The sequence below is a fragment of the Cupressus sempervirens genome, chromosome 10, assembly GCF_028749045.1.
Source record: "Cupressus sempervirens isolate cs-2001-9-10 chromosome 10, ASM2874904v1, whole genome shotgun sequence".
Classification (NCBI taxonomy): Eukaryota; Viridiplantae; Streptophyta; class Pinopsida; order Cupressales; family Cupressaceae; genus Cupressus; species Cupressus sempervirens.
In genome coordinates, this window is record NC_143127.1 from 471,573,257 (window position 1) to 471,598,082 (window position 24,826).

Below are 24,826 nucleotides of genomic sequence, written 5' to 3' on the forward strand. Positions count from 1 at the left end.
ATTCTTCCCTCTAACTATGAAATCCGTACTGTATTCTTCCCTTCAACTATGAAATCCATACGGTACTTTTTCCAAATATGGAAACCGTACGATATTCTTCCCTTCAATTATGAAATCCGTCTGGTACTGTTTTCTTCAAATATTGAAACCCGTACACCAAAAAGAAAACTGTACACTTGCTGGAAATCCGTACAATAGAAAGCCGTACATCTCATACTTTATAATATGCAAAAGCCGTACTTCCTCCAAAACTGTACAGTGAACAGTTAAGAATCCGTACAGTAGCTCCCAACTTAAAAATCGTACAATTCAAAGACCAAGTGAAAACTGTACGGTGAGCAAACAAAATCCGTACGGTACTTTTTTTTAATTCTTTTTTTTTTCAATTTTTTTTTTTTTTTTTTTCAATTTCTTTGTTTTTTTTTAAAATTTTTTTTTATTATTATTATTTTTTCAATAGCAAAGTCAGTTTTCCCTCCGACCGTCGGCATCGTCGGTCTTCAACAATGAAGGAGTCACTTGAAGGCCACTCTCTGACGCAGAAGTCTTCCGGCCATGGTATCCTTTCAGCTTTGAGCCATTCACCGTCTGAGGCACTTCCTGTCCATCCAAAGTCCATAATTTTATTGCTCCATTGTCCCCTACTTCCCAGATTTGATACGACCCAACCCACTTAACTTTGAACTTCCCTGGTTTGATCTCATTCCGGTCATCGTACTTCAACACCCACTGTCTGAGTTGAAACCTGCTACGCCTGTTCTGTGTCATCTCCATATCGCCTAGTTTGTTCCCGAAGCTCGCTACCATGGACTCCGTCAATTGCCCCTTCTGTTCGTCAATAACACATACACTCTGTACTGCTACAACTTTTATTGAACCCTTCCTCTTTGTTGCTTGTGCAGACCGTATCGTGTGTCTTCCTTGCTGCTGGTACCTTTGTGGTTCGACGTAATACTTTCTTCCGGCGCAGTCGTACAGTAGAATCTTTCCTTCTTTTGGGTTCGTACTATATGTTCTGTCCTTCAGCTTCAGTCGTACCCGCGTTTCCTTCTTCGGCTTTTCTGTGTTGCTTCGAACATTCATTTCCTCCTTCGGCTTCTTTGTGTTCCTTCAAACATTCATTTCCTCTGTCGGCTTCTCTGTGTTCCTTTGGACATTCATTTCCTCCTTCGGCTTCTCTGTGTTCCTTCGGACATTCATTTCCTCCTTCGGCTTCTCTGTGTTCCTTCAGACATTCATTTCCTCTTTCGGCTTCTCTGTGTTCCTTCGGACATTCATTTCCTCCATCGGCTTCTCTGTGTTCCTTCGGACATTCATTTCCTCCTTCGGCTTCTCTGTGTTCCTTCGGACATTCATTTCCTTCTTCATTCTTAGCTTCGTCGATCCTTAGCATATTACAACTTAGAAAGAGCTCGTAATCCTCTACCTGCCAGTGGTAAAGACCATTTACTGAATCCAGATCGTCATCTCCTTCCAATCGTAGGACTCCCTCCTGATTGGGTTCCATACTCTGCCTCCTCTCATCATCTTCTCCTTCGAAATCCGACGATAGAGCTTCTTCTCCAACCATCTGAGTGTGTAGATTGATGACATACTTCCGGCCTTTGCTTTCAAGTGATAAAGTATTTTTCTTCCAATCGTGCTTTGCCTTGGCTTGTATCAGCCACCCCCGGCCTAGAATGGCATCATATCCTCTCCGCTTCAGTGGGATCACGACAAAGTCCAACAGGAATGGCTGTGTTCCAATCATCACTGGCTGTGCTGTCAAGACTCCCAAGGGCTTGATTCCATGTTGATCGGCCGTTAGCAGCTGGAATGTAGGTGGCCATAATGTCGGCTGTCCCAACTTTTTTCAAGTGTCTTCAGGCAACACATTGACATCGGACCCTCCGTCCACAATTGTTTCCGTCAATACAGTCCCGAGAATGCCCATTTCAACAACCGCCGGATAGCGTCCGGATGAAAGAGCTAACAGCATCGGATCTTCTGCACTTGCGCCATTTTCCTTCTCCTTTTTGTCCGTTGCACTTGCTCCACTTTCCTGCTTCCTTCCATGTTCTCCTGGTAGTTGGGCAATGGGAACGATGTTTGTGAGTGCCAATCGGAGCTGAGGCATAGTGAGCAACAGATCACTTATCCTGACGGGTATCTCGGCTTGCAAAATTTGTCGTACAATGTTCTGTTCTGCGCAGTTCCGTACGAAATTACTCAGCGTGTCCTTCAGATGTGTCGTTTCTGCCTGTGTTGCTTTCTGGATCTCTACCCGTGCTTCCTCCAGTCTCTTCTTTTCTTCTGCTGGGTCGGGGTACACTTTCGCTTGCTGCCGTGTGATGGCCAAAACCTCTTCTTCGTCCGTCCCGACAGTGATCAAGTTTACTCCCGACTTCGGACACCTAGCATCTTCATGATCACCAGGTCCACACCATTTGCATAACAACTTCGGTGTGTTCGCCATTGTACACTCTCGGGCGAAGTGACCCCACAGATTGCATGCGCGGCATTGAACAATCGGTCGACCATTCGCATCATACTGAATTCGACTCCTTCCGCTTGTATTGTTGTTGCTGCTATTGTTGTTATTTTGACCGAGCCGGTTGTTTCTGTATCCGCCCGATGTGGCACCTTCCGTACTGGTGTTCTCGTTCGCTCCTGACGGTGATGCCTCCTGTGTGAGGAACACTTGCTGCGGTGTTCTTGTTTTCAAATTGAAAGGGCATTCCTTTACCGAGTGTCCCAGAATCTGGCAAATCTCACAAAATTGATCTTTCGGGCAGGATCCCTTCGTATGGCCTTCTTTCTTACACTCCGTGCACCATAGGTCATTACCCTTAGTCCCCTTGTTCATGTTTTTGAATTCCTTCATCATCCGCATCATATCCTTCTGGAGAGCACGAACCTTCTTGTTGCTTCCCTCGTCATCGTCGTTGCTATCTTCTCCTGAAGGGTCATCATCATCTGAATTCGATTAGCTGGTCTTCTTCTTCTTTGTCTTCTGGTCACTTTCGAGGTTCATTGCCCGATTGTACGCTTCAATGTATGTCGATGGTGGCACGATCTTCATCTTTTTCCGCAGCTTCGGGTGAAGGCCTTCAATGAACCATCTTTTCTGGAGCCCATCTGCCGGTTTATTCTCCATTTTACTGATTAAGTCCTTCAACCTCTTGGCAAAGACCCGTACTGTTTCATTCTTCTTTTGCTTGGTACTGAATATCTCCGCTACAATTTCATTATCGTCACGCAAAAGTTGAAATTTTGCGATGAACTCCTCCTTAATGTTATCCCAACTGTTTAATTTTTGTGGATCAGCATCAGTAAACCAATCAGTCGCAACACCCCGTAGGGTAGCGGGAAATTGTCGGATCCATTCGTTTGTATCTGTTATGCCATTTGCCCTCCAGATTGTTTCACATATTTTACAATGTCGAATGGGATCAACTGCTTCATCACCATCAAATTTAGGCAACTTTTCCTTCGGACCTGCCATTATCACTATATGTTGGGGGTTTTGTTGTGTACCTGCGCTGTTTTGCACTCTCGCACTGTTTTGAGCACCTGCGCTATTCTGAGCTCTCGCGCTGTTCTGCACACCCGTGCTGTTTCCAACACCCGCACTGTTTTGAGCACCCGCGCTGTTCTGAGCTCCCGCACTATTCTGCACACCCGCGCTGTTTCCAACACCCGTGCTGTTCTACACACCCGCACTGTTTCCAACACCCGCGCTATTCTGGACACCCGCGCTATTCTGGACACCCACGCTGTTTTCGACTTCCGTGCTGTTTGGTGAAGAAGAGGTTTCGTCAACCGAAGATGTCCATTCCGGAAGTATATCTCGGACGAAGAGGTCATTTCACGCTCGTGCTCCTTTGGCACTCCGAGCTATGCGAGTCGATCTCCTTCCATCAGGATTCTCTTCCCGTGGCGTATGCAGGTTCAGAAACTCCTCCCTCGCTTCTTCCACCAACTCAAGCTGAAAGATCCCTAATAGATGCCCTTGCTGATCTGCTGTAGTTTTTAAATTAATAAACTATATTTTCCTGTGATTTCTTGGATGGTCTTTGAGAATAGACAGAAGTTGCAGAAGGTTTTGTTTTTGTTTTGTGTTTTTTGATAGTTTTCACAATAGTAATGAATAATGAACAATAAACATGAGAGGAGACTGAAAATAAATAAGAACATAGAGCCAAATCAGAATTGCTATAAATCGTACCAGGTAGATTTCTGATTTATAAAGCCAAATAATAAATCCAATGCAGTTCCAAGAAGCTTACATCCAACAATGATGCCAAACTGCTGCAAATGGCAGCGGTAAGACTGCAAGGAATCACGTCCTAGCTGAAAGAATCAATCTGTAACGTTGAAACCATAAATCTGCAACCTAAATCCACAATAAAGAATGGTGTACTCTATCCCTGATAGCAATGCACACTGTCTGAAGAATCCAATACCAATAACTGCTGAGGGCTATGTCCCACCCAATCCAAAACCTAGGGTTTGCGTCCCAGATGAAGAATTGCTCTCTCAGAGCCAATTCACAAAAACAAGTTTTTCAATATGCAAAAGATAATCTTAGAATGAAGCTTCCATCTTTTTATAACCCCCTCTCAATTGCAAATCGAACCCTAAGTGTCTCCAAGTGGTGTTGTGTAGTGAAAATGTTATAATTTCTTATTTTAAAGTGGTCATGTTACTAGAAAATGACCTTTTTCCTCATAGATAGAATTCCATTCACTAAAATGCCCTGAGACCAAAGAGAAAGATTTAAAGAATTTTGAGACCTTTCCAACGAGCTATCACACCATAGGATGTGCATCCAGATGAGGCCAAAAAACCTCTTATTACTTCAAAATGGCTAAAACTTAACCTTATTTAATTTATTTAATCACCAACTTAGGAAATATTTAAATATATTAAAATATTTTCCAAATGGTCCCAAAAGGCCCAAAATGATCAATCAAACATGAATCTGACCTTGTCACCTGTCTGTGACTAATGCCGGACAAGATGTGTCAACTGGTAGTCCATCTCTAAAATCTAGGGATGCTCCTAAAAAGTAGGAGACAACCCCAATCAACCAAAATGGAATCCCAATGACTCCCCTACTGTGTGCACCTCTGAGAGAACTGTCATTGAACTAGGAGTTCCTCCTAAAAAATAGGAATGCCTCCTAAAAAATAGGAGATGCACTCTAAGTCTCCAAAACGTTCGCCGAGGTCTCCAAATGCCTCCTAGACCACTCCTAGTCAATCCCTACAAATTAGGAATCCCTCCTAAATTGTAGGAAACTGTTGTCTACTGCTCCAAACTACTTGGGAAGCTCATGCATTACTCTCAAAGTCCCTGGGTTGGTTCCCTCTACGCTCTGCGGGCCTATGGGAACTAGAAAATAGACCAACCCTGCTAGAAATGTTGTCACTAAGGAAGGGCAGAAATTGGGGACATGACACAAGCCGTTGTCGAGTCTCCTTCAACAATCCTTCCGCACTCTTGTTTCCGTCGGCAATCTTCTGAAATCTCTTTCGATGCTCTATGTGCTGAGCCAAAATTAAATTTTCCTGCGCAACGCGTATGTCATCTTTTTCCTTCAGCTTACTCTTATCTTTGTTCAACTGATTCGGCATTTCATTCATATCCGCCTGCCTGCGTACCAGGTCCATCAGGCAACAACGCCAAATGTTTACCGCATAGGTTAATTAAGAATTGCACACAAATAATGAACATGCATACGAACAGTAGAAATCTTCTTATTATTATTCGCATATGCCAGAACATTATATTATGCTTGAATGATATCATTTCCTCCATACAATGCTTCCCGAAGGGGTTATAAATACTTTCCGAAGAACTTTCTCGAAGGAGTCCGTCGGCTACATACAACATATCGCTACGTAACAAAAACCTTTCCGAAGGGACCCGTCGGCTACATAGCAAGAACCTTTCCGAAGGGACCTGTCGACTGATACACAATTTCCTTTCCGAAGGGACCTGTCGGTTGATACACAATTTCCTTCCCGAAGGGACCCGTCGGCTGATACACAATTTCTACCGATGACAAGTCACTTGCAATACATTTGCCATCTCAAAAATAAATGGGATTGTTCAAGACATTACTTAGTCCACACAACAATATCACCTTTTTCTACCAGTTCTAGGAACTCATTTTAACCAGTTCAAATTTGCAATCATAATATTAAAATATCACATAACCTGGACTTGTGAAAATTAGTTCTCCAGAATTGTCACCTGCTCAATAAGACACTATTCCAATCACTATATTAAATATCAGAGATATACAAATTGTTTTCTGATTTAATGATGGCAGTTTGTACAGGTGGCAAGAACAGTTATAAGCAGACCATGATCTATAAAAGATCTGATATGTATTATGCATATCGTAAAGTCCAAAAGGACAACCTGATATTCAGTATGCAGACTAATCTGGACATATGCTGGATCATATATCCTATTCCAAAATCACAACAAACTTGCAGAGGTATGCAATATAATTCTGATCAAAGATATCACAGAATCAAATATATTTGTAGGATAAAGTCTTAAATTTTTCAGGCAACGAATGTTGTCCTTAGAAATGATACTCTGCTCGACATACTCCATTGCCATCGTTATCCAGATTGTTCCATCTCTTGCATCTGATTAATACAAGTTGCCCATAAACAAGAAACATTTATTAAAAGGTTGTGTCAATGTCAAGACACTATATCTCCTGCATTTGGATGTATTTGGTCTACAACTCAACATCAACCCAATCTGTATCAGTAAGTTTATTTTATTTTTTCTGTTCTGCCTTTCAACATTGATGAATTGGTTTGGTAATGTCTGTTTGATTTTGATATAAAAACCAAATTATCTAACAATCTTTTCTCCTTCAATATCTGTAGTTGAATCTGATATGGAAATCTTTCATAACATCCTTCTATGCAGCTTCTTTAAATAATAGCAATAATGCAATTTTTAATGAAACAATGTCTTTAAGGTTTCAAAAGTTAATATGATACACATGCTGTAAATATCCATCATTACTAATTAATTTCTTATCATCCTCAAGATCATTATAATAATTGTGGCAAATATTGTAAATCTTAGTCATTGAGTGACTTTAATCTTGCTGCCTCATGGTTTTGAAGGTGATACTGATACCGCCATAATGATTTCTTTTGTATTCCCTCTTTTCTGACATGCTTTGAATGCTGAAACAATCCATATTTGAATTTGCTCCGTTTTCATCTGACATGACATACGATTGTGCTGAAGATTTCGATACTCATAATTTAATTCACTGTTAGTAGTATCCTTGAAGAATTTTGACGAGTGTTATGTGCAAACTTACATGTTTAATGTTGTCGTGTATTGTCTCAAGTTTCCTTAGCATGCTTTTCTAAATATGAGAATGTATTCTTTTCCAATGTTGTATAGAATGTATTCTTTTCCAATGTTGTTGCTGTTTGTTTACTGTACAAACTTCATGGGTACTTGTGCTGCTCGATCTTTACATACCATTACATACCACTGATATACGATGTTTTTTAAATCGACTTCATACTCTATTTCACCTTACCATTTATGTATTCCTTATGTTGGTTGTATGTTTCAATACAAATCACACTTTTACCAGTAATAAGCATTGCTTCTTGAACCAACCAACCTTCATAGCTCGAGGGCTTTCTGATGGTATCCATCTGAACCTCCCTTTTTGTAATCTATTTGACACCCTTTGTAAATATCTTTATTAATACTCTTATAAATCAATACTCTATCCTTTCCTCATTCATCACATAGCTTTTAGTATCGTTGCTCAGTTTGGATGATTGCCCACCAATATCAAATAAAATTAAGGAATGCCCAATTTAATTTCCCCCTTATGAATTCTTCTCCATATCATTTCTATTCTCTCTCACATTTGCAGGCTAGCTCTGATACTATGTTGAGGGACAAGATCACTGCAAATGTAATAACACTAAGATATTTCTGTGTGTTCCAAATGCGGATTGAATGTTATATAAATATGCATGGAAGAGACATGTCTTGTGAAAAGACAAGTGTCTATGGTAATTTATAAATTAATCTTCAATTAGATAATATTAACATTAATACATATCTATAATCTATATATAAAATAAATAGATAAGTGGATATATGAGGTTTTATCTAATTGATGATTAACCAATAACAATAGAAGGATTATGTCTTGGTCAATTCAATCCGATTGAAGCTACAACATTAACAAAGGGGACATTACAAAATTCTTACCCAATGAAAATGGCATTCAAGATTCCTTTCCAAAACATTCAGAACGAATGGCTTTCACTTAACACACTTTCTGCAATACGGTCAATCTAATTAACATTAAATCATTTGAATTATCACCTTTTATGTTCCATCCACCACTATGTTGGCTATTTTATTTGCCTCAACATTTTCTTCATAGCATATATGATTGGTCGTAAAATCTTTGACTGTGTAACAATATTGAAATCTATTCCAGGATGGCTTTTAATTTCCAGTAAGGGGTGTTTTAATCTCCTTCGAAAATTACTTTATTGAATCCCATAATCTTGCATAGTTTCGCCGAATGAAGCAATGCCTTGAACTGAGTTTTACTATTAGTGCCAAAATTAATCTGTTGAGAGGAGGAGAAGATAATCTTCCCTTTCCGATTTCTAAGAATGCATCCTATACTGGAAGTCCCTGGAGGCTTCATCAAAATTGAGTTTCACACATCTCATGGGTGGTTTCTCCTAGACAATATTTTTCCTATCCAAAACTTCTTTATTTTGCAGCTTCTTATCTAATTAGGAATCCCAAGATCACACAAAGTGAATCTCATTTGCCTGTCCCACTTCGAGAGTGATACACCTTTTGGAGCAGGGTTGTTCAGTCTGCTATTTACAAACTCGATTATGGCCACTTCTACCTTGCTTTGAAAAGACTCCAAAGATTTCTTTCGCCTGAAGAAGTGTTCCTCTCCTTCTAGATCTCCCAAATCAAAATGAAAGGACCTATCTTCTATAAACAACAAAAAGTTGAAGGTTTTTTTAAATTATTGGCCAAGTCTAAAATAAACTCAACATATCTTTGGGGAGGACTCCAGTCCATCCTGGCTTGGCATATAGCAAAGTCCAGCATCTAAGGGAAAAGGAACATCCAATCAGAAGATGGTCAAGTGTTTCTACATCTTTTTTGCACAACACACACCTACATGGGCCACAAAATCTCATTCTCCTGATGGAGTTAGCTGTTTAAATGGGTCTTTGCAGGGAAGTGAGCATATTTTAATAATATTGATTATTAAAGTTTATCTTGAAAAGGGGAGATTACTAATCCTCTTCATGCTTTGTTTAGTTTTTTTCATGGTATTGTAGTATTGTATATCTTAGTTCCTTCAAAGTATTGTTTCTTAATTATTGGATTTGCATTTTTTTTTGTATTTACAGTTGTCTGCAAAAGTTTAATATTGTGTAATTGGACAGTTTATTGCCAGTAGTTCATTTTATTACTGAATTCTGAATAATTCATTCCTGTTTTCGTGTTCTCATTGTAAAAGATCTTGGTTGGTTTTTCTGTTGGATCAAATTCCTTTTTAGATATTTAACCTCATCTTGGCATGTATTTGAATTGGGCAATATGATGCACCATGTCGGCATTGACATATTTCCACTTATATTTAGTTAGTTTGGCTCAATTAGAAATTGTATATCACTATCAACCATGTTGTTTTGCTTGATTGTATGATTTTGTTTCCAATGTAATTTGTATGGCTAGTTGCTACTCTTTTAGTTTAAATCCGTTGTCTTCTTGCTAGATCTAATTCAGTTTTTTTTTCAGTTTAATCTATAAACCAAGAGGGTTTTTGTTCTCCATATCTCCAATGGCAAGGGATTTTTCCTTGAATGTTTTGAAGTCCAATTTGGAAGCAAACATGAAATGAGAAATTTGAATGTAGTAACAATGCCTTTTTTAGTTGCATCTTTGGCCCTTCATTTGAATTTACTTATTTTTTGTCCAAGAAATACTTTAAAATTACAGAACAAATTTTTGAATTACATATAGTATTTTAATATTACAGTCCCTATAAGAATATTTGAATTTTCCTATTGAAAAAAAGGAGATTAGACACTCAAAATATTATTATTATTTTCCTTATTTCGTCCCTTAGGCTACGAGAGGAAAAGAATAGGTTACGGGTTTTCAAATAATTCATTTAGTTCTGACAATGGGATATGACTTTTTTTTGGATTGCATCACTTATATATCCTTTCATTTGCATAAGGACTATGCCTCAGGCGCTGCATATTCCCACACCTGAACATCCATGTCCTTGTTTTTGAATGTTTCTTTCTGCAATGATAGGCTGAATTTTCAGTGTACTTTTACAATCTTCTGCTTTTTCTGCAAGTGAACCTTTTTCTGTGATATTGTGTTTTTGTCGATGACACTGTCACACTTCATTGTGTATTCATGAACATATATTGATCACCCAGGGTCAATTTATTACTCATTAAAGATCACTTTCTATATATCTATCAATGATAACTTTTGATGGTCTTTAATTTGCATCAGAGCGACATGATTATGAAAACAATTAAGCTTTTGTTATAGGCCCCTTTTGTTTTTAATGATGAATACATTTGAAATTTCTTTTACAAGCATTTCTCTTTCTTGGTGGTCTAGTGATGGGTTGTGCAATTCAATGTCCCCACCAATTTCATTAGTTTTCAAACTTTGTGTCATGTCCCCATTTTGGAGGCAATTTGATTTAATTAATTTAATTAATTAGGTTGTCCAAAATAATGAATATTTAATGAGGATGACTAATTAATTATTTTAATTAAATAAATAAGTGGTATTAAGTTAATTATTTATAAAGTTATCAAATAAATAAATATTAAAAGGTAACTTTATATTTAATTAATTTAATAAAGTGACTTGAATTATAAAATATTTTATAAAGTCACTTAATAGATAAAATAAAATAATGTTCTGGAAGCTTCTGAGAAAGTCGAGGAAAAAGAATAAATAGGCACCTTGGGCTTCATTCTAATCATCCAGATTTGTTGTTGTTGATGTGCATTGTGGAGCCTAGGGTTTCTGCAATAGTCACAATTGGCCATTGAGAACGAAAACTCTCAATAGGTACGCAATTCTGAGGGTGTGAAATATCACTTGAATTATTGCAGCTGGGAGGAAGATACTTCAGTCTTCTATTTGTGCTACATTGAGAAAAAATATTTGTGGCCATTGAGAACGAAAACTCTCAATTGGTATGCGATTTTGAGGGTGTGAAATATCACTTGAATTATTGCAGTTGGGAGGAAGATACTTTAGTTTTCTATTTGTGCTACATTGAGAAAAAATATTTGAGTACAAAAAGCAGGCCGAAAAAACAATTCGAAAAAGCAGGCCGAAAAAGCAGTTCGAAAAAAGCAAGCCAAAAAAGCAGTTTGAAAAAAGCAGGCCGAAAAAGCAGGTCCGAAAAAAGAAATCCAAAGAAAAAAAAGAAAAAAAAGAAAAAAAAAAGAGCAATCCGAAAAAGCAAATTCGAAAAAGCAAAGAAAATTATTACAGCCATCTACAATCAAGGGCGGCAGCTAGAGAGGCACGACTTGGGCACTTGAGGAAGTTATTTTCTGTTCAGTGGTATTGCAATACATCTATTCTCTAAGGCGACTTCATATAACAGGTCTGATGTGTATTTTCATAGTTGCCTTTCACTATAGAGTGCTGTTGTAATTGTCATTTCGTATCAGACCTATCATTCATTAATAGATACATCATTCATTTTTACAATCCTCATAATGGTATCAGCAATCCATGGCTTTAGTTCTATTTAATCATGCATACTGCTGTAGGGGAGTATTGAAGTTAGATATTTAGTGTTGCATTAGTTTTCATTGGCAGCCTGTAGGTGCATATTACTTTACCAGCAATCATCATATTTTGATATCTTTGTAAATGCCAAGAGTCTTGGCTAACTTAGTATGAATATTGTATTGGATACTCATTCTCAATTAAGGAGATACAATTGCTGGTCATTAATAGTTGTCTTTGAGCGTTAATATATCATTTTTTTATCAACCAGTTAGCTTGCATACCAACTGTTTGTTAAAATACCAGTTGGTTGTAGGTGATCATTTTCATGATTAGAACTCATATATGCATTCACTATTGCCAAAACTAGTTGCATATTTATGTTAGGTTATTGTTTAGACAATTTGGAGTCTTTTGTAAGCATTCTCTTTGAGGCAAATCCAAACAAGAATCACTGCAGCAATCTGAAAAGTTATATCAGTCAGAGGACCCTTGCTTGCAAAGTTTTTGACGAAATGTCAAACAACTGAAGTATAAAGATTTTTTGGTGTTTGAAGAAGTTATAACCTATTGGGGTTATTACACTTTGGTTGGTCCTTCGATGACTATTGTAACTCACCACTAGCATGCCAACTTTTTTGATTTAGCCAATTTAACACAAATTTTGGATATGTGCTCCAATTTCCAGCTTGTTTGATGCATTTAAAGGTGTCCCATGTTGGCTACACAATGACTTTGATCAGAATTCAAAAAATATTTGAACAATGAAGAAAGCGGTATGATGATTTCACAATGACTGACTAGAAAGGAAATGACCATTGGTTTCTAATGAGAATGACTCAACACAAAATGTCATACGAGTAATATGCAATGTACCCAAGATTTTGGTTTGCATGGTCTGCATAGCATTGCATCTGCACACCAAATGTTTAGGAGTATGCTTTTGTGCTGCATATTCCTGGAATTGTAAATTCATTTCCTTGTTTTTAAACATTGCTTTATCTTTGATATGATTCTTTGTCTGTTTTGGGGACTTCATAGCCTGCATTCTCAGTGCATGTTCCAAGCTTCCCACTTTTCTTACAAGCCAGTTTTTTTCTAAGATGTGAGGTTATGATAAATAAAATAATCATTCTTCATTGTTTCATGTCTTCATGAGAATACATAGATCAGCTACTGTCAATTAAATATTTGTGAAAGATAACTCTGCGTAGACCTTAAATTGATAAACCTTGATAATCTTTAATTTGTACCAAAGAGCCATGAAGAATGCAATTGAAGTTGTTGTTACAGGCACCTTTCATTACTATCTTTTCTTCTACTCATGACATTAATTAAATATGAATCCTTTGGCTAACACAGACATTTTTGTTAATTGGACCAAATTCTTTTTTCTTAATCTTCAGGGTGCTAGTGGTGCTGTTAATGCTATTTTGTTGCTGAATATATTTCTTAACCCAAAAAGAATTATATATATGCAACTTTTCATTCCTGTTCCAGCGATGTTATTTGTAAGTTGGAAAACAATTTTTTCAACCGATACAATTTAGCAGTATTTACATTAAACATTTTTGTATACTGTTCTGGAAAGATGCAGTCATGCTCATTCACATGCTGCAATCTCAAAACATAATTATAACAAAAAATTATAAATATCATTATTGGCAGGGTGCCTTTATTATCTTACAGGATCTCTGGAGAGTGAAGCAGGTGTGTGCGCTTTTATTTTCAAATGTTTCCAAATTTCATATTTTATAATTATATACAATCAAATAAATTGATTTTCTTCAATGAGATCACAATGTACATTTTATTTGTCATTAGTTTGACTTGTTTTTAAAAGCATAATTTTTTCATCTCCAGGAAAGTTACTTTGTTATAGAATACATAATGATATTTTGAATGCACATATTGGTCTTCCTCTATTTGAAGGGGTTTCTAACCCCTGCATTGGAATGTCCCCTTCCTACAGCAGGAATTTTAATAATAAATAATAAATGCTTTGATCTGGAGCTATGAACCAGTGAGACCACAAATGGGGGACCTCATCCCCATGAGATTTGAACCTTGATGACAAGGATAACAACACAACAACTTAACTATCACAACATGCCACTATTGGCAATAATAAATAATAAACGAATAGTAATGAATTTCTTATTATTATAAGAAAAAAATATAATATATTAATTGATAAATGCAATATAATAAATGAACATAATAACATAATGTATCAAATAAATTGAATATTATATTTATATAACTGTGATATAAGACTTGGAATATAGTGCGAATATATATATATATATATATATAAGGGATAAATATTGATGAGAATAATAATATTAATTATTTTTAATATTATGATGAATGAGTGTGATGAGGCATTGATTAGGGATGCGACTCCTCCCATCATATTAATAGGCATTCCCTGCAAACCATGGAGGAGGGAAAGGCATTTAATATTATGAATAGTATAGGAAGCAAAAGAAATTATATAAGAAATCATTTTAATTACTATGGCATCAGAGTTACAGGTGTCTAAAACTCTTGAATGAAACATGGGAAAAAAATACAAACAGAGGAACATATAAGACAATTCTTCTTTCAAGAATACTATCAATCAATCATCAAACATTAATCATAGGACAACAATCATTATCTGTTAATGTTGTAGCTTCAGTTGGATTGAGTTGATAAAAAATATATTATGTTTAATTAGTCTCATTAGTTACTGTTATACTTGATTAATAATTATTAGACAATTAATATATATTCACACACACATAATTATAGCTGTCTAATATTTATTAGTCAAGAATGATTATAGTTAATTCAATTCATAAAGCAGTATATTAATATGACTGTTGACTCAACTCAAGCCTTAACTAATACATGGTTGACTGGGCATCTTAATCACTTTTGTATTATACTAGCGATTATATAGAGATCGCTTCATGTGTTAACTTGCACACCCACCTGATAATTAATTGCATTGATTGACTGTGTTACGTGGAGACATGTCCACGGAAAGACATGTCTCCATGTAATGTGGAGACCTGTCTTTCGGTGGAGATGCCCCCACCTTCAGTTGCCTATATATGTTTTGAAGGCCGGGGTATTGGAGACAACGAACACATAAACAAATAACTCAGTCTTCAAGTCTTATATCACCAACAAATTAAATCATAACAAGTTTTGATGCAATTACAGTCCGTACTCACTGCAGTGAACACAAACTCAGTGTTAAAGGAATAATAAATAATTCTGGAAGAATTATTTCTGATAAATATTAGCTGCAATTTATCAAATAAGAAATAAATTTTTACCTTACACAAATCTAATCAAAATTCTAACATGGTATACGATGGCGCTGGTTAATCTCCAGACAAAATGCACCAAAGACAAAAAAAGTCAAAGATGATTCTTTTTCAGATTCATGAAAACACAGCGAAATTTTCTCAAAAATTTTGTGGTTTTCGGTCACAAAATATACAAATCATGAAGATCAAATGCTGAAAATCTCAAAAAATTTCATTGTGTTTTTGTTTTTTTGAAATCTAGTCAATAGCTGTGTCCATATAAGACTAGGTTTAAGGAAAAAAGATCAAATTAGATGTATTTTATTGAGGAAATTACTACATTTCTTTTGGAAGAAAATTGTCGCCTTAGTGAAAATGGTGAGTGGAATTAGACTTGAAGATAGACTTGAAGGTGCTTCAAATTTTGAAGCTTGGAAATTAGTATTACAAATGATGCTAACATTAAAATAGCATGAGTTGAAAACAATTGTGGAAGATGCTATCTCTCAATCTAATGAGAAAGTTGAAAATAGTAAAATGGAAAGGCCAATATCAAAGAAATGAAATTATTGGTAGACGGAGTATTACATATTATCATAAAGTTAGACTCAGCATATGCTATGTTCAAAGCTCAAGAAGACGTGGTCGAAATCAATAACAATATCAGACTTCTTGCTCTAAAAAACAACTCTCTCATATAAAGACGAATCAAGGAGAAACTATCACCTTATACTTTATGAGGATAACATAATTAAGAAACCAACTCTCCACAATTGGTCATACCTACAGTAGTAAGGAGTTAACAATGATAGCCCTAAACAGACTTCCTATCTCATGGGAAACATTTATTGATGGAGTAAATGTTTGCCCCAAACTTCCCAAATTTGAACCATCCAAGAATGGTCTAGACTAATAAATAGAGGGATCAAAATGAATTCCACAAAAGATGATATTCAGGTTCTCACAACCCAAGCACACAAATGTGGGAAGAACACTAATCTAAAAAGAAAGAAGGGCAAGGATACAAATGGGAAACGGCCATTCAAGAAAATGAGGGACCTATCTAAAGTACAATGCTATAGATGTGACAAATATGGTCACCTTGCAGTAAAGTGTTGGGATAGACCCAAACCTCAAGCCTCCTTCGCTGAAGTTAGTAAATCAAGCATGGATATGAATTCAGATAAACTTGTATTCTACCCCGCCCTATCTTGTCAAGTTTCAAACAGACTAAACACTTGGGTGATATATAGTGGAGCTTCTTGGCACATAACATGCCTAAGGAACATGTAGATTTCATAAAACAGGACAATGATGAAGTAACTATTGGAGATGATACAAGTTATCTTGTAAAGGCAATTGGGACCTGCACTATCAACCTCAAAACAAACATCTCTCTTCAACTTGTAGATGTTCTATTTGTACCTAAAATCAAAAGAAATCTAGTTTCTATTGCCGTACTCGAAGACAAAGGGCACAATGTTATCTTTACGAAAGGGAAAGTACTAGCTTGGCTCAAGAACTCAAATATCAAGAATGCTCATACTATTGGAATAAGGCATGATTTCCTTTACAAGTTATGTACTTCTGCCTCTTCAACATTAATCCATGAGTCAACAAATGCAAATGATATTTGGTATAGGAGACTAAGACATTTTCATTTTCATGGCTTACCCTCTTTAGGGAAGATGGTAATTGCACTACCTAAACTCATAACCTGAAGATGAAAGGATATGTAAAGGTTGTGCATTAGGGAGGAATACTAAAAATGCTTTTCATAATAGTGAAAATAGTTCTTAAAATGTACTAGAACTTGTTCATTTTGATTTATGTGGACCTACGTCTATTCTCTCAATAGGAGGATTTTTTTATTATATTATCTTTGTAGATGACTACTTTAGGAAGACATGGATATATTTTCTAACATGTAAAGAATCTAAAGAAATTCTTATAAAGTTTAAGGAATTTAAAGCAGTAGTAGAAAACATATTAGGAAAGAAGATCAAAACCCTACGAACAAACAATGGCAGGGAATACACATCATAAACTTTTCAAAGCTTTTGTAAAATTTTGAAAGAAGACCTCTAAAAGAAGACCTTCTCCCCAAAGGTGACATCAACTACTCAAGCTGGTACAGGTGGCTTGAATACACTACTCCACTACAAATGAAATAATCTAAATGATGGATGAAGACTCAAACCCAGAGGAACACAGTAGATCCAAGACACACATAACCCCATGATAAGCTAATAGCATAGTAACACGAGGACATGTCCTCTCCCTTTTTGCCCCACACACTAGGGACTTGGGGACTTCATTCCCTCGTCCCCAATTGTGCCACTAGATTCCATCACCTCCGTTGAGGATGGGGAGGACAAGCATTTCAAGTACCATATGTATAGTATATACAATTCCCTCGATCCGCTCGCTGTCATACCTTCGCCGTCTCCCTATTGTCCCCAAATTAAGGCCTTTCCGTCCCCCTGTCCCTGAAACTTGTCCTCCTGTTCCTCCGCTCGCCAGCGTGCTGTAACTATGGCTAATAGTCAAAGATTTCTTATGCACAGCAACAACATGCTCCAAAGTTAACTAACAGATCCAACTCAACAGTAATTATTAGACAAATTTAATCTGTTATCCAGCACAAACGATGACGAGCATACCCCAATCCCAAGTTGATTAAAGTGTGTGGTTTAATCCTACATGCCATTATAGTTAAATCATTGCACCAACAAAAGTAGCCAGTGATACATGTCACTAGTCCAATGGTTAGAGCTTTCCTCTCTTTTTGACCTTGACACCTCACTTGAACAAGGTTCCTAACATCTATCCCTACTTTTTGCATCACATGCACAAAAACATCCATGCATTCAATATAGCTATATGTTTCATAAGCCTGGTACATCAAATGGACAACTCTATGTATTATGGGATGGAGAATCTATTTACATCGCTAGAAAATCACTTATAGAACATTTGATTTTTGTTAAACTTGTACATTAATGTACATTTCATAAAATAGGCAAGATTATTCCAACAAGTACAACAAAAAACAAAAATCTCTACATTCATTCATTCTAAATAGACAAGGAAAACTTCACCTTTTTATTACTTACATGAAAAAGGAAAATAGAGAAAACTGGGACACTAAAAGCTTATGACAATGATTGATGCACAAAAAGCCGTAAAATTAATCTATTGTTTATCTCATCAACTGCAAGAGTTTATATTTCAATGAACTTGTTTTTTCTATATCCCCCTTAGATATAAACAAGGACAGACTGACTTTATCCAATTGCTACTTTCTGTCAGCAGGATCTTCATCCTAGTTATCATAGATGTTTTTCTCCATTTAGAAATATCCAAAAGATGGAGTGTTATTGCCTCATACTTGGTCACCATATCTCTTTACTAGGTCCATTCAAGATGCTATTTGAGAGAATGAAGAAAGAAATATTGTTTGTCTATTAGTGGGAGAAGATGAATAGTAGAGTCATATTGAAATCTAAGACAACAGGCAGATAGAGAGGGAAGGGAGATACATAAGTAGAGTTTCTTCCCAAAATTGTTAGGTTTGATAAACTTTGAAAAAGAAATGCATGTAATGTCCCCTTGTCTGGTCTTATGAGATTTGGGACTTATTATTCAAACTCAATTATAAGACACTTCTTGATAAAAAAACACAATTGGAATTGGTATCATGCAGTGGATTGTAGATGTACATGATAGATTGGACTATTTGTAATGCCCAACTGCCTTGATCTCACTTTGATATAATTTCTTATTTGAAATTATTGGGTTCTTGATTTAGGATGTAAGTAATGTTCATTCTATGGTGGTTATTTATGTATTTGTTTTTATTTTCTAATAAATTCGATGTTTGATATTTTATTCTCTTTTCGTTGTTGCTAGCTTTGATCAATGTTTACTTGCTTGTGTATAAATAATGATTACTATTCGCTAATCCAAAGAACTGTTATTACTTTCTTTGTGTATCTTTCAATGCTTTTCTGCATTTCCTTCTTTTTATCTCCCAAGTCTGATGTATAAAATATGCACAATGCCTATAGCAAGTAGTAGAAAATGTCTTGTGATTCCTTGTTTCAATGATCCCAACTATTATCTTACACACGAGTGCATCTTAATTGTAATCCACGTATGCTGGGCAATTACTCTATGCTTGTAATATTGTAGTATTTTAATTCAGAAATACTTGGCCTATGGTAACCCAATTTGTTATGCAGTCTTTAGGAATGTGAATGTGGAGAAATTGGTGTTCTCGTAGTGGCATCCACGTTTCAATCCCCTAATCATCTGTAAATTGAAACTGTCAAACAATTGTAATCATACTATAACGTATGATTTTAATGTCCAACCTTATGAGTATTAATATCTTGTGGAGTGTGATATATGTCCCAGTCAAGCCACTAGTTTGTAATAACCCCAACTGGTTGTAACTTCGTGAAACACCAAATCCTTCTCAAATTCAATTGTTTGACATTTTGTCAAACACTTTGCAAGCAAGCTTTGGTACCAATGTAATATCCCTTACCCAAATTGACTGATTTTCGCTCAAGGAATATTGTCAAACACTTGTATGCTGCCTTTCTCTGCTCTGATTTTTTTGTGTTTCAGATTGTTGGATATAGTTTGAATGATGCTAAAAAATTCAGTATGTTTGCAAATGATATTAAATACCTCTTACAATGAACTAACATGCAAGTGCAGTTCTTTCTATTATTTTCAATACATATACATGGAAACTAGATATGGAATGCATACCTACAGCTAACTGACATTTTGACAAACAATTGGCATACAACTATTATGCTGATCATATATGCTATTAGATGGACATTTCATCAAACAAATGGTATGCAACATATATCTCCTTTATTGAATTCATTCCCATGTACAATGTTGTTATGAATTTGCCAAGACAAATGGGCTTACAATAATGACTACAGCAATGTCAAATCTGATTCTAAGTTATCGCTTACAACAGCAAAATTATATGCCTAAGATTACAATGCTAACTCCTAATAGTTGCAAATCCAAGCTCTCAAGCAAATACTACATGATTGACTTAGTACAGTAGAAATTATATGTAGAGGCCTCAATTTGCTGCCCCGCAATCCACAACTGCTCTCTTTGAAAATGTGACAATGCCAACTATCCAATGCTACTAGCTGTATGAAAAGAAGAAATAGATTCACTTTCAGTAGAAAGAAGCAAATCACCATGAGAGCTCGTCTCCACTGATGCTCTCACTTCCACTGTACACACTACACTCATATCCTGGACGAATGTGTTCACTACATCATTATATCCCTTGTCCTCATCTGTAGAAGCAAACTCACCACCAACCACAATATGTAATTGAACAAGGTTTGGAGTTGGTGTCAACTGTACCCACTCTAACTCCATGGTAACCTCATCCAACTATGACTGCGACTCCTGAAGAGCCAATTGAGTTTACTAAAGAGAGTCTACAGTCACCTCAAGCTTCTGGGTGAGCTCAGCCACCTCTTTCCCTAACAACGTCTCATAGGAGGTGCTACTGCACTCTAGAAGGTAATCCCTGTCAGCAACTAACTAAGAGTAACAATGCTTCAAGATCCTGACAGCCTCTCAAAGTGCATGAACCTTTGCTAGAGAAAGTCTATTATCACATTGCTCATCAAACATAGGGGCATCCCAACAAGATTGAGCCAGCATCTGACAGATCACATCATAATGCTCAAAAGCTGAAGAGATGTCACTTTCACTCACCTTCAAATGACTGGTAACATGATACCTCTGTAAACCCTACCTCCTATGCAAGCTCTGTCTCACTAATTGCAGTGAGATAAGAGTGAATCAGAACTCTCCACCTCAAGATTGCTCATACGTGTGCTATCTTCCTCGCACAATTTTGCATCCAACATACAACTGCCATGCACCTCAACCAACTCCTCATCTCAAGAAATGCAAGCCCTTGCCTTATCAATCTCTATGCATGTCTTAGCTTCCACCTCAATAGTGAGATCCTATAAGCATCCATCCTGGTGTTGGTTCCCAAAACTGTAGATTGGAATCCTACGAGCCTTGCCTGCTCAATGTTGGGATATCTAACCAGTTAAGGCCAACTTGATGGAACTGAACAATACGGTTTGAGTTCCCTGCACTTTCGGCTTTGCAAAACCGAGGCGGGTATACCTGATCTTGGACAATAATTTTAAATCCAAGATGCTTAAAGCAGATTGGTTAGAACGCGAATACAACAAAAGCTTTCAAAATGGCAAGAATTATTGAAAACTTCAAACTTTGCGATTTATGAATAACAAATGAATGATTGTATAAATGTGATAATGTTATAAATAAAAATAATTATAAATTAATACAACAAATGAATATATTAATTCCTTAAAGGAAAGAAATGAAACAGTTGCCAGCATATGGATTATAAATCAAGAGTAAAAGACCAGTGCTTAATTAAATGGGCAATTAGAGTCAATATTATAAGTTGAAATGTACAAGTTTATAAAGTTCAATATATTTAAACTATAAACAATTTTAATGATTCAGACGCAATGGATCAATTATATGCTAAGTCCCAAAATTCGGCGAACTTCAAGAATGAAGTTCGGAATTTGCCGAATCTGGGACATTCCCAAAATATGCACGTTTAAAATTGCTAAAAATTCATAGCGAAAAATGGAATTTTTTTTTGCACTAAAAATTTATAAATTACCGTATTTGTGATCTACAATCGTTCATAGGGTTTTTGGACCAATTTTTTCCTATAAATGGTTGCTCTCGATGCCCATAAATGACAGAAGCCAGTGGTTTTGCAATTTGTGTGCAATCTGAGTGTGTTGGAGAGGCAAATCTGCAAGCTGGGTATGTTGGAGAGACGAAGCTTCCATCTGAAGAAGTGAATCTGCAACGCTCTGCAACTTGGTCATTTGCCCACATCTAAGTTCACCGTCAAAATTTGTTGCTCTAAAAAAAGTTTATGGGGAAAAAACTTAGGTTAAATACAGATGATGTAATTTTTGACATTTGCTTTTTACTATAGAAAAATCATGGGAGATGTTTCTGATTTTTAGTTTTTTTAAATCAATAACTTTAACTTTAGGAAATGGTTATCTAATATCATTAGAAAGTTAAATTTCTTATTAAGAGATAATAATGGTTATCGAATACTATTCTAAATGTGGTAATTGGAAATTGTTTTAATCACAATTTCTCTTACAATAATTTGTAATGGTACTTGTTTTTTCATATAATAGTTTGTAATGGTTATCTAATATTTGTTTTAAAAAAAAAAAAAATTTACAATATTGAAATATTCTTAGTTTTTTAATATCATAGTTCTTTTATTTTAAAATATTAGAGTTTACAGTGAATTAGATATACAATAATATTTTTATTTTGTTTTGCTTTATAATATTTAATTAAAGTTTAATAAATAAAAAATTTGCATTTTATTATGTTTTATAAATGTATATTTCAAATAATGTAATTATAAAAGTGTGTTGAGCTCTAACATGTTTAATTTAAATTTAATATTAATATTTGATATGACATTGGGTTATTTTACATTAATATATTTTAATTATATTTTAATATATTGAATTATTTTGTTTTAAAGTTGAAAATAATTAATATTTTTTTCATTCAAACAATGTTTAGTTAATGTTTTAACTTTTAGATATAATATATTATGTTGTTTTTAATTCTACAGATTGTAATACGGCTCGCAATAAATCAACTTCGGAGGCATGGAAACATGTGATTTGTAATGGTGCTAATAAAGCTTAGTGTAACTTGTGTTCAAAAGTTATTACATGGAAGTTTAACAAGGGTCATGGATCACTTGGTATTATGGCGGGTAAAGGTGGAGTTGTTACTGCATGTCCAGATGTGACGCAAGAGCTCATAGCTATTTTAGAGAAAGAGCTTTCATCTTCTATTGCTGAAAAGATGAAGAAGGCACAAAAGAAGCAAAGAATTGAAGATGATGTATGTTGATTCACGTCTACTATACCTTCACCTATATGTCTACCTCAAGTTGTAAAGGCATCAAAAGAGTGGAACATTGAACGGCTTTTGAAAACCATGTGAGAAACAATAAGTGGATGATTTACTAGCTGATTTATTCTATACAAGTGCGATTCCATTCAATGTAGCTAGAAATCCACTTTTTCGTGCTACATTTCAAAAGGTTGCAAAGTTTAGAAAAGGGTACATACCTCCCACTTTTGAGGTTTTGAGAACAACTCTCTTAGAGAGGTCAAAAGATAGAGTGACTGGGAAATTATCTATGGTTAAAGCCTCTTGAAAGGCAACAGGTTGCACTATATTGAGTGATGGATGGTTGGATATGTGTCAAAGGTCATTGATCAATAGTTTATTGGCTTGTCCTGAAGGGGTTGTCTTCTTGAAGGTTATTGACACTATGAATCATAAAAAAACTTCTAAATATATATTTCAGATATTAGAGGAAGCAGTTCTTGAAGTAGGGGTTGCAAATGTGGTTCAAGTGGTTACTAATAGTGCAGCAAATTGTGTGGGAGCTAGGAAGCTGATTGTAGAGAAGTACCCACAAATTTATTGAAGTCCATGTGTAGCTCATTGTTTGGATTTGTTGCTTCATGACTCGGCAAAATTCCCTTGGCTACATGAAGTAATTCATAGAGGAAGAGCAGTTGTGAATTTTATATGAAATCATCATCTCACATTGAGTCTTTATAGGCAACATGCATCTAGGGAGTTGTCGAGGCCTTGTGATACAAGATTCGCTTCATTTTATATTACTTTGAAAAGAGTGGTTGAAGAGAAAGCAACTTTGAGATTTGTAATTTGTTCAAATGAGTGGGAAAATTCTACACTCTCTAAAAGTGCTACGGGGAAGATCATAGAGCAAATTATTTTAAATACCAACTTTTGGGAAAGTGGGGCAAATGCCTTAAATATATGCAAGCCAATTGTTGATGTGCTCTGTATGGTTGATGGTGACACTCCTTCCATTGGAATGCTTTATGAGAGCATTGATCACTGCAAGGAAGCTATTCAGAAAGCACTAAATAATGTGGAAGCAGAGTACACAGAGATATGCGAGACTGTTGATTCTAGATGGAGAATGATGCACACTCCTTTACATGCAACAACTTGCTATTTGGAGCTTAAACTATTTCACAATGATAGACAAGGTGATGTTGAAATTATGGCATGGTTTTATGAAGCCATTAGTAGGTTTGAACGTGATCCATCAATTGCATCTCTAATTAGAGAACAATGTTGGAAATATAGGAAAGTGGAAGTGATGTTTGGAATTGGAGCAGCCAAATATGATATGACACGAGATGAGGTACCTAGTTATAGATGGTGGATGAGCTATGGGGCAAAAACGCCTGAACTTTAGCAATTTTCCATTCGAATATTGAGTCAAGGAGCAAGTTTATCAGCTTTTGAGAGAAATTGGAGTTACTTTGACCACATCCATTCCAAAAAGAGGAACACGTTGTTGTTTGGAAAGTTAGGAGATCTTGTCTATGTTTGCAGCAATTTACAATTACGCATGAAAAAATCAGCAAATGAGTCATCTTCACAAAAGTGAGCTTTAGAAGACCTAGCAGTACCAGATGTAGATGAGCCTAACCTTTTAAATGAGGAATTGGGTAGCGATATTGATAATGATGCTACACCATCTGAGC

General features: G+C 35.9%; 1 protein-coding gene across 3 annotated transcripts in view; it reads left to right on the top strand.

The window, feature by feature from the left end:
* Positions 1-24,826, top strand: part of LOC149534736 (RHOMBOID-like protein 12, mitochondrial) — a 243,120-nt gene that overhangs the window by 140,087 nt on the left and 78,207 nt on the right. For 2 of the 3 annotated variants that reach the window (XM_089803136.1, XM_089803137.1), the window contains exons 6-7: positions 13,230-13,334; positions 13,492-13,533. The exons of the other annotated variant lie outside the window; for it this stretch is intronic. In XM_089803136.1, coding sequence (XP_089659262.1) covers positions 13,230-13,334; positions 13,492-13,533 — 147 coding nt within the window. The remainder of the gene's footprint in view (positions 1-13,229; positions 13,335-13,491; positions 13,534-24,826) is intronic. 3 annotated transcript variants of the gene reach the window in all.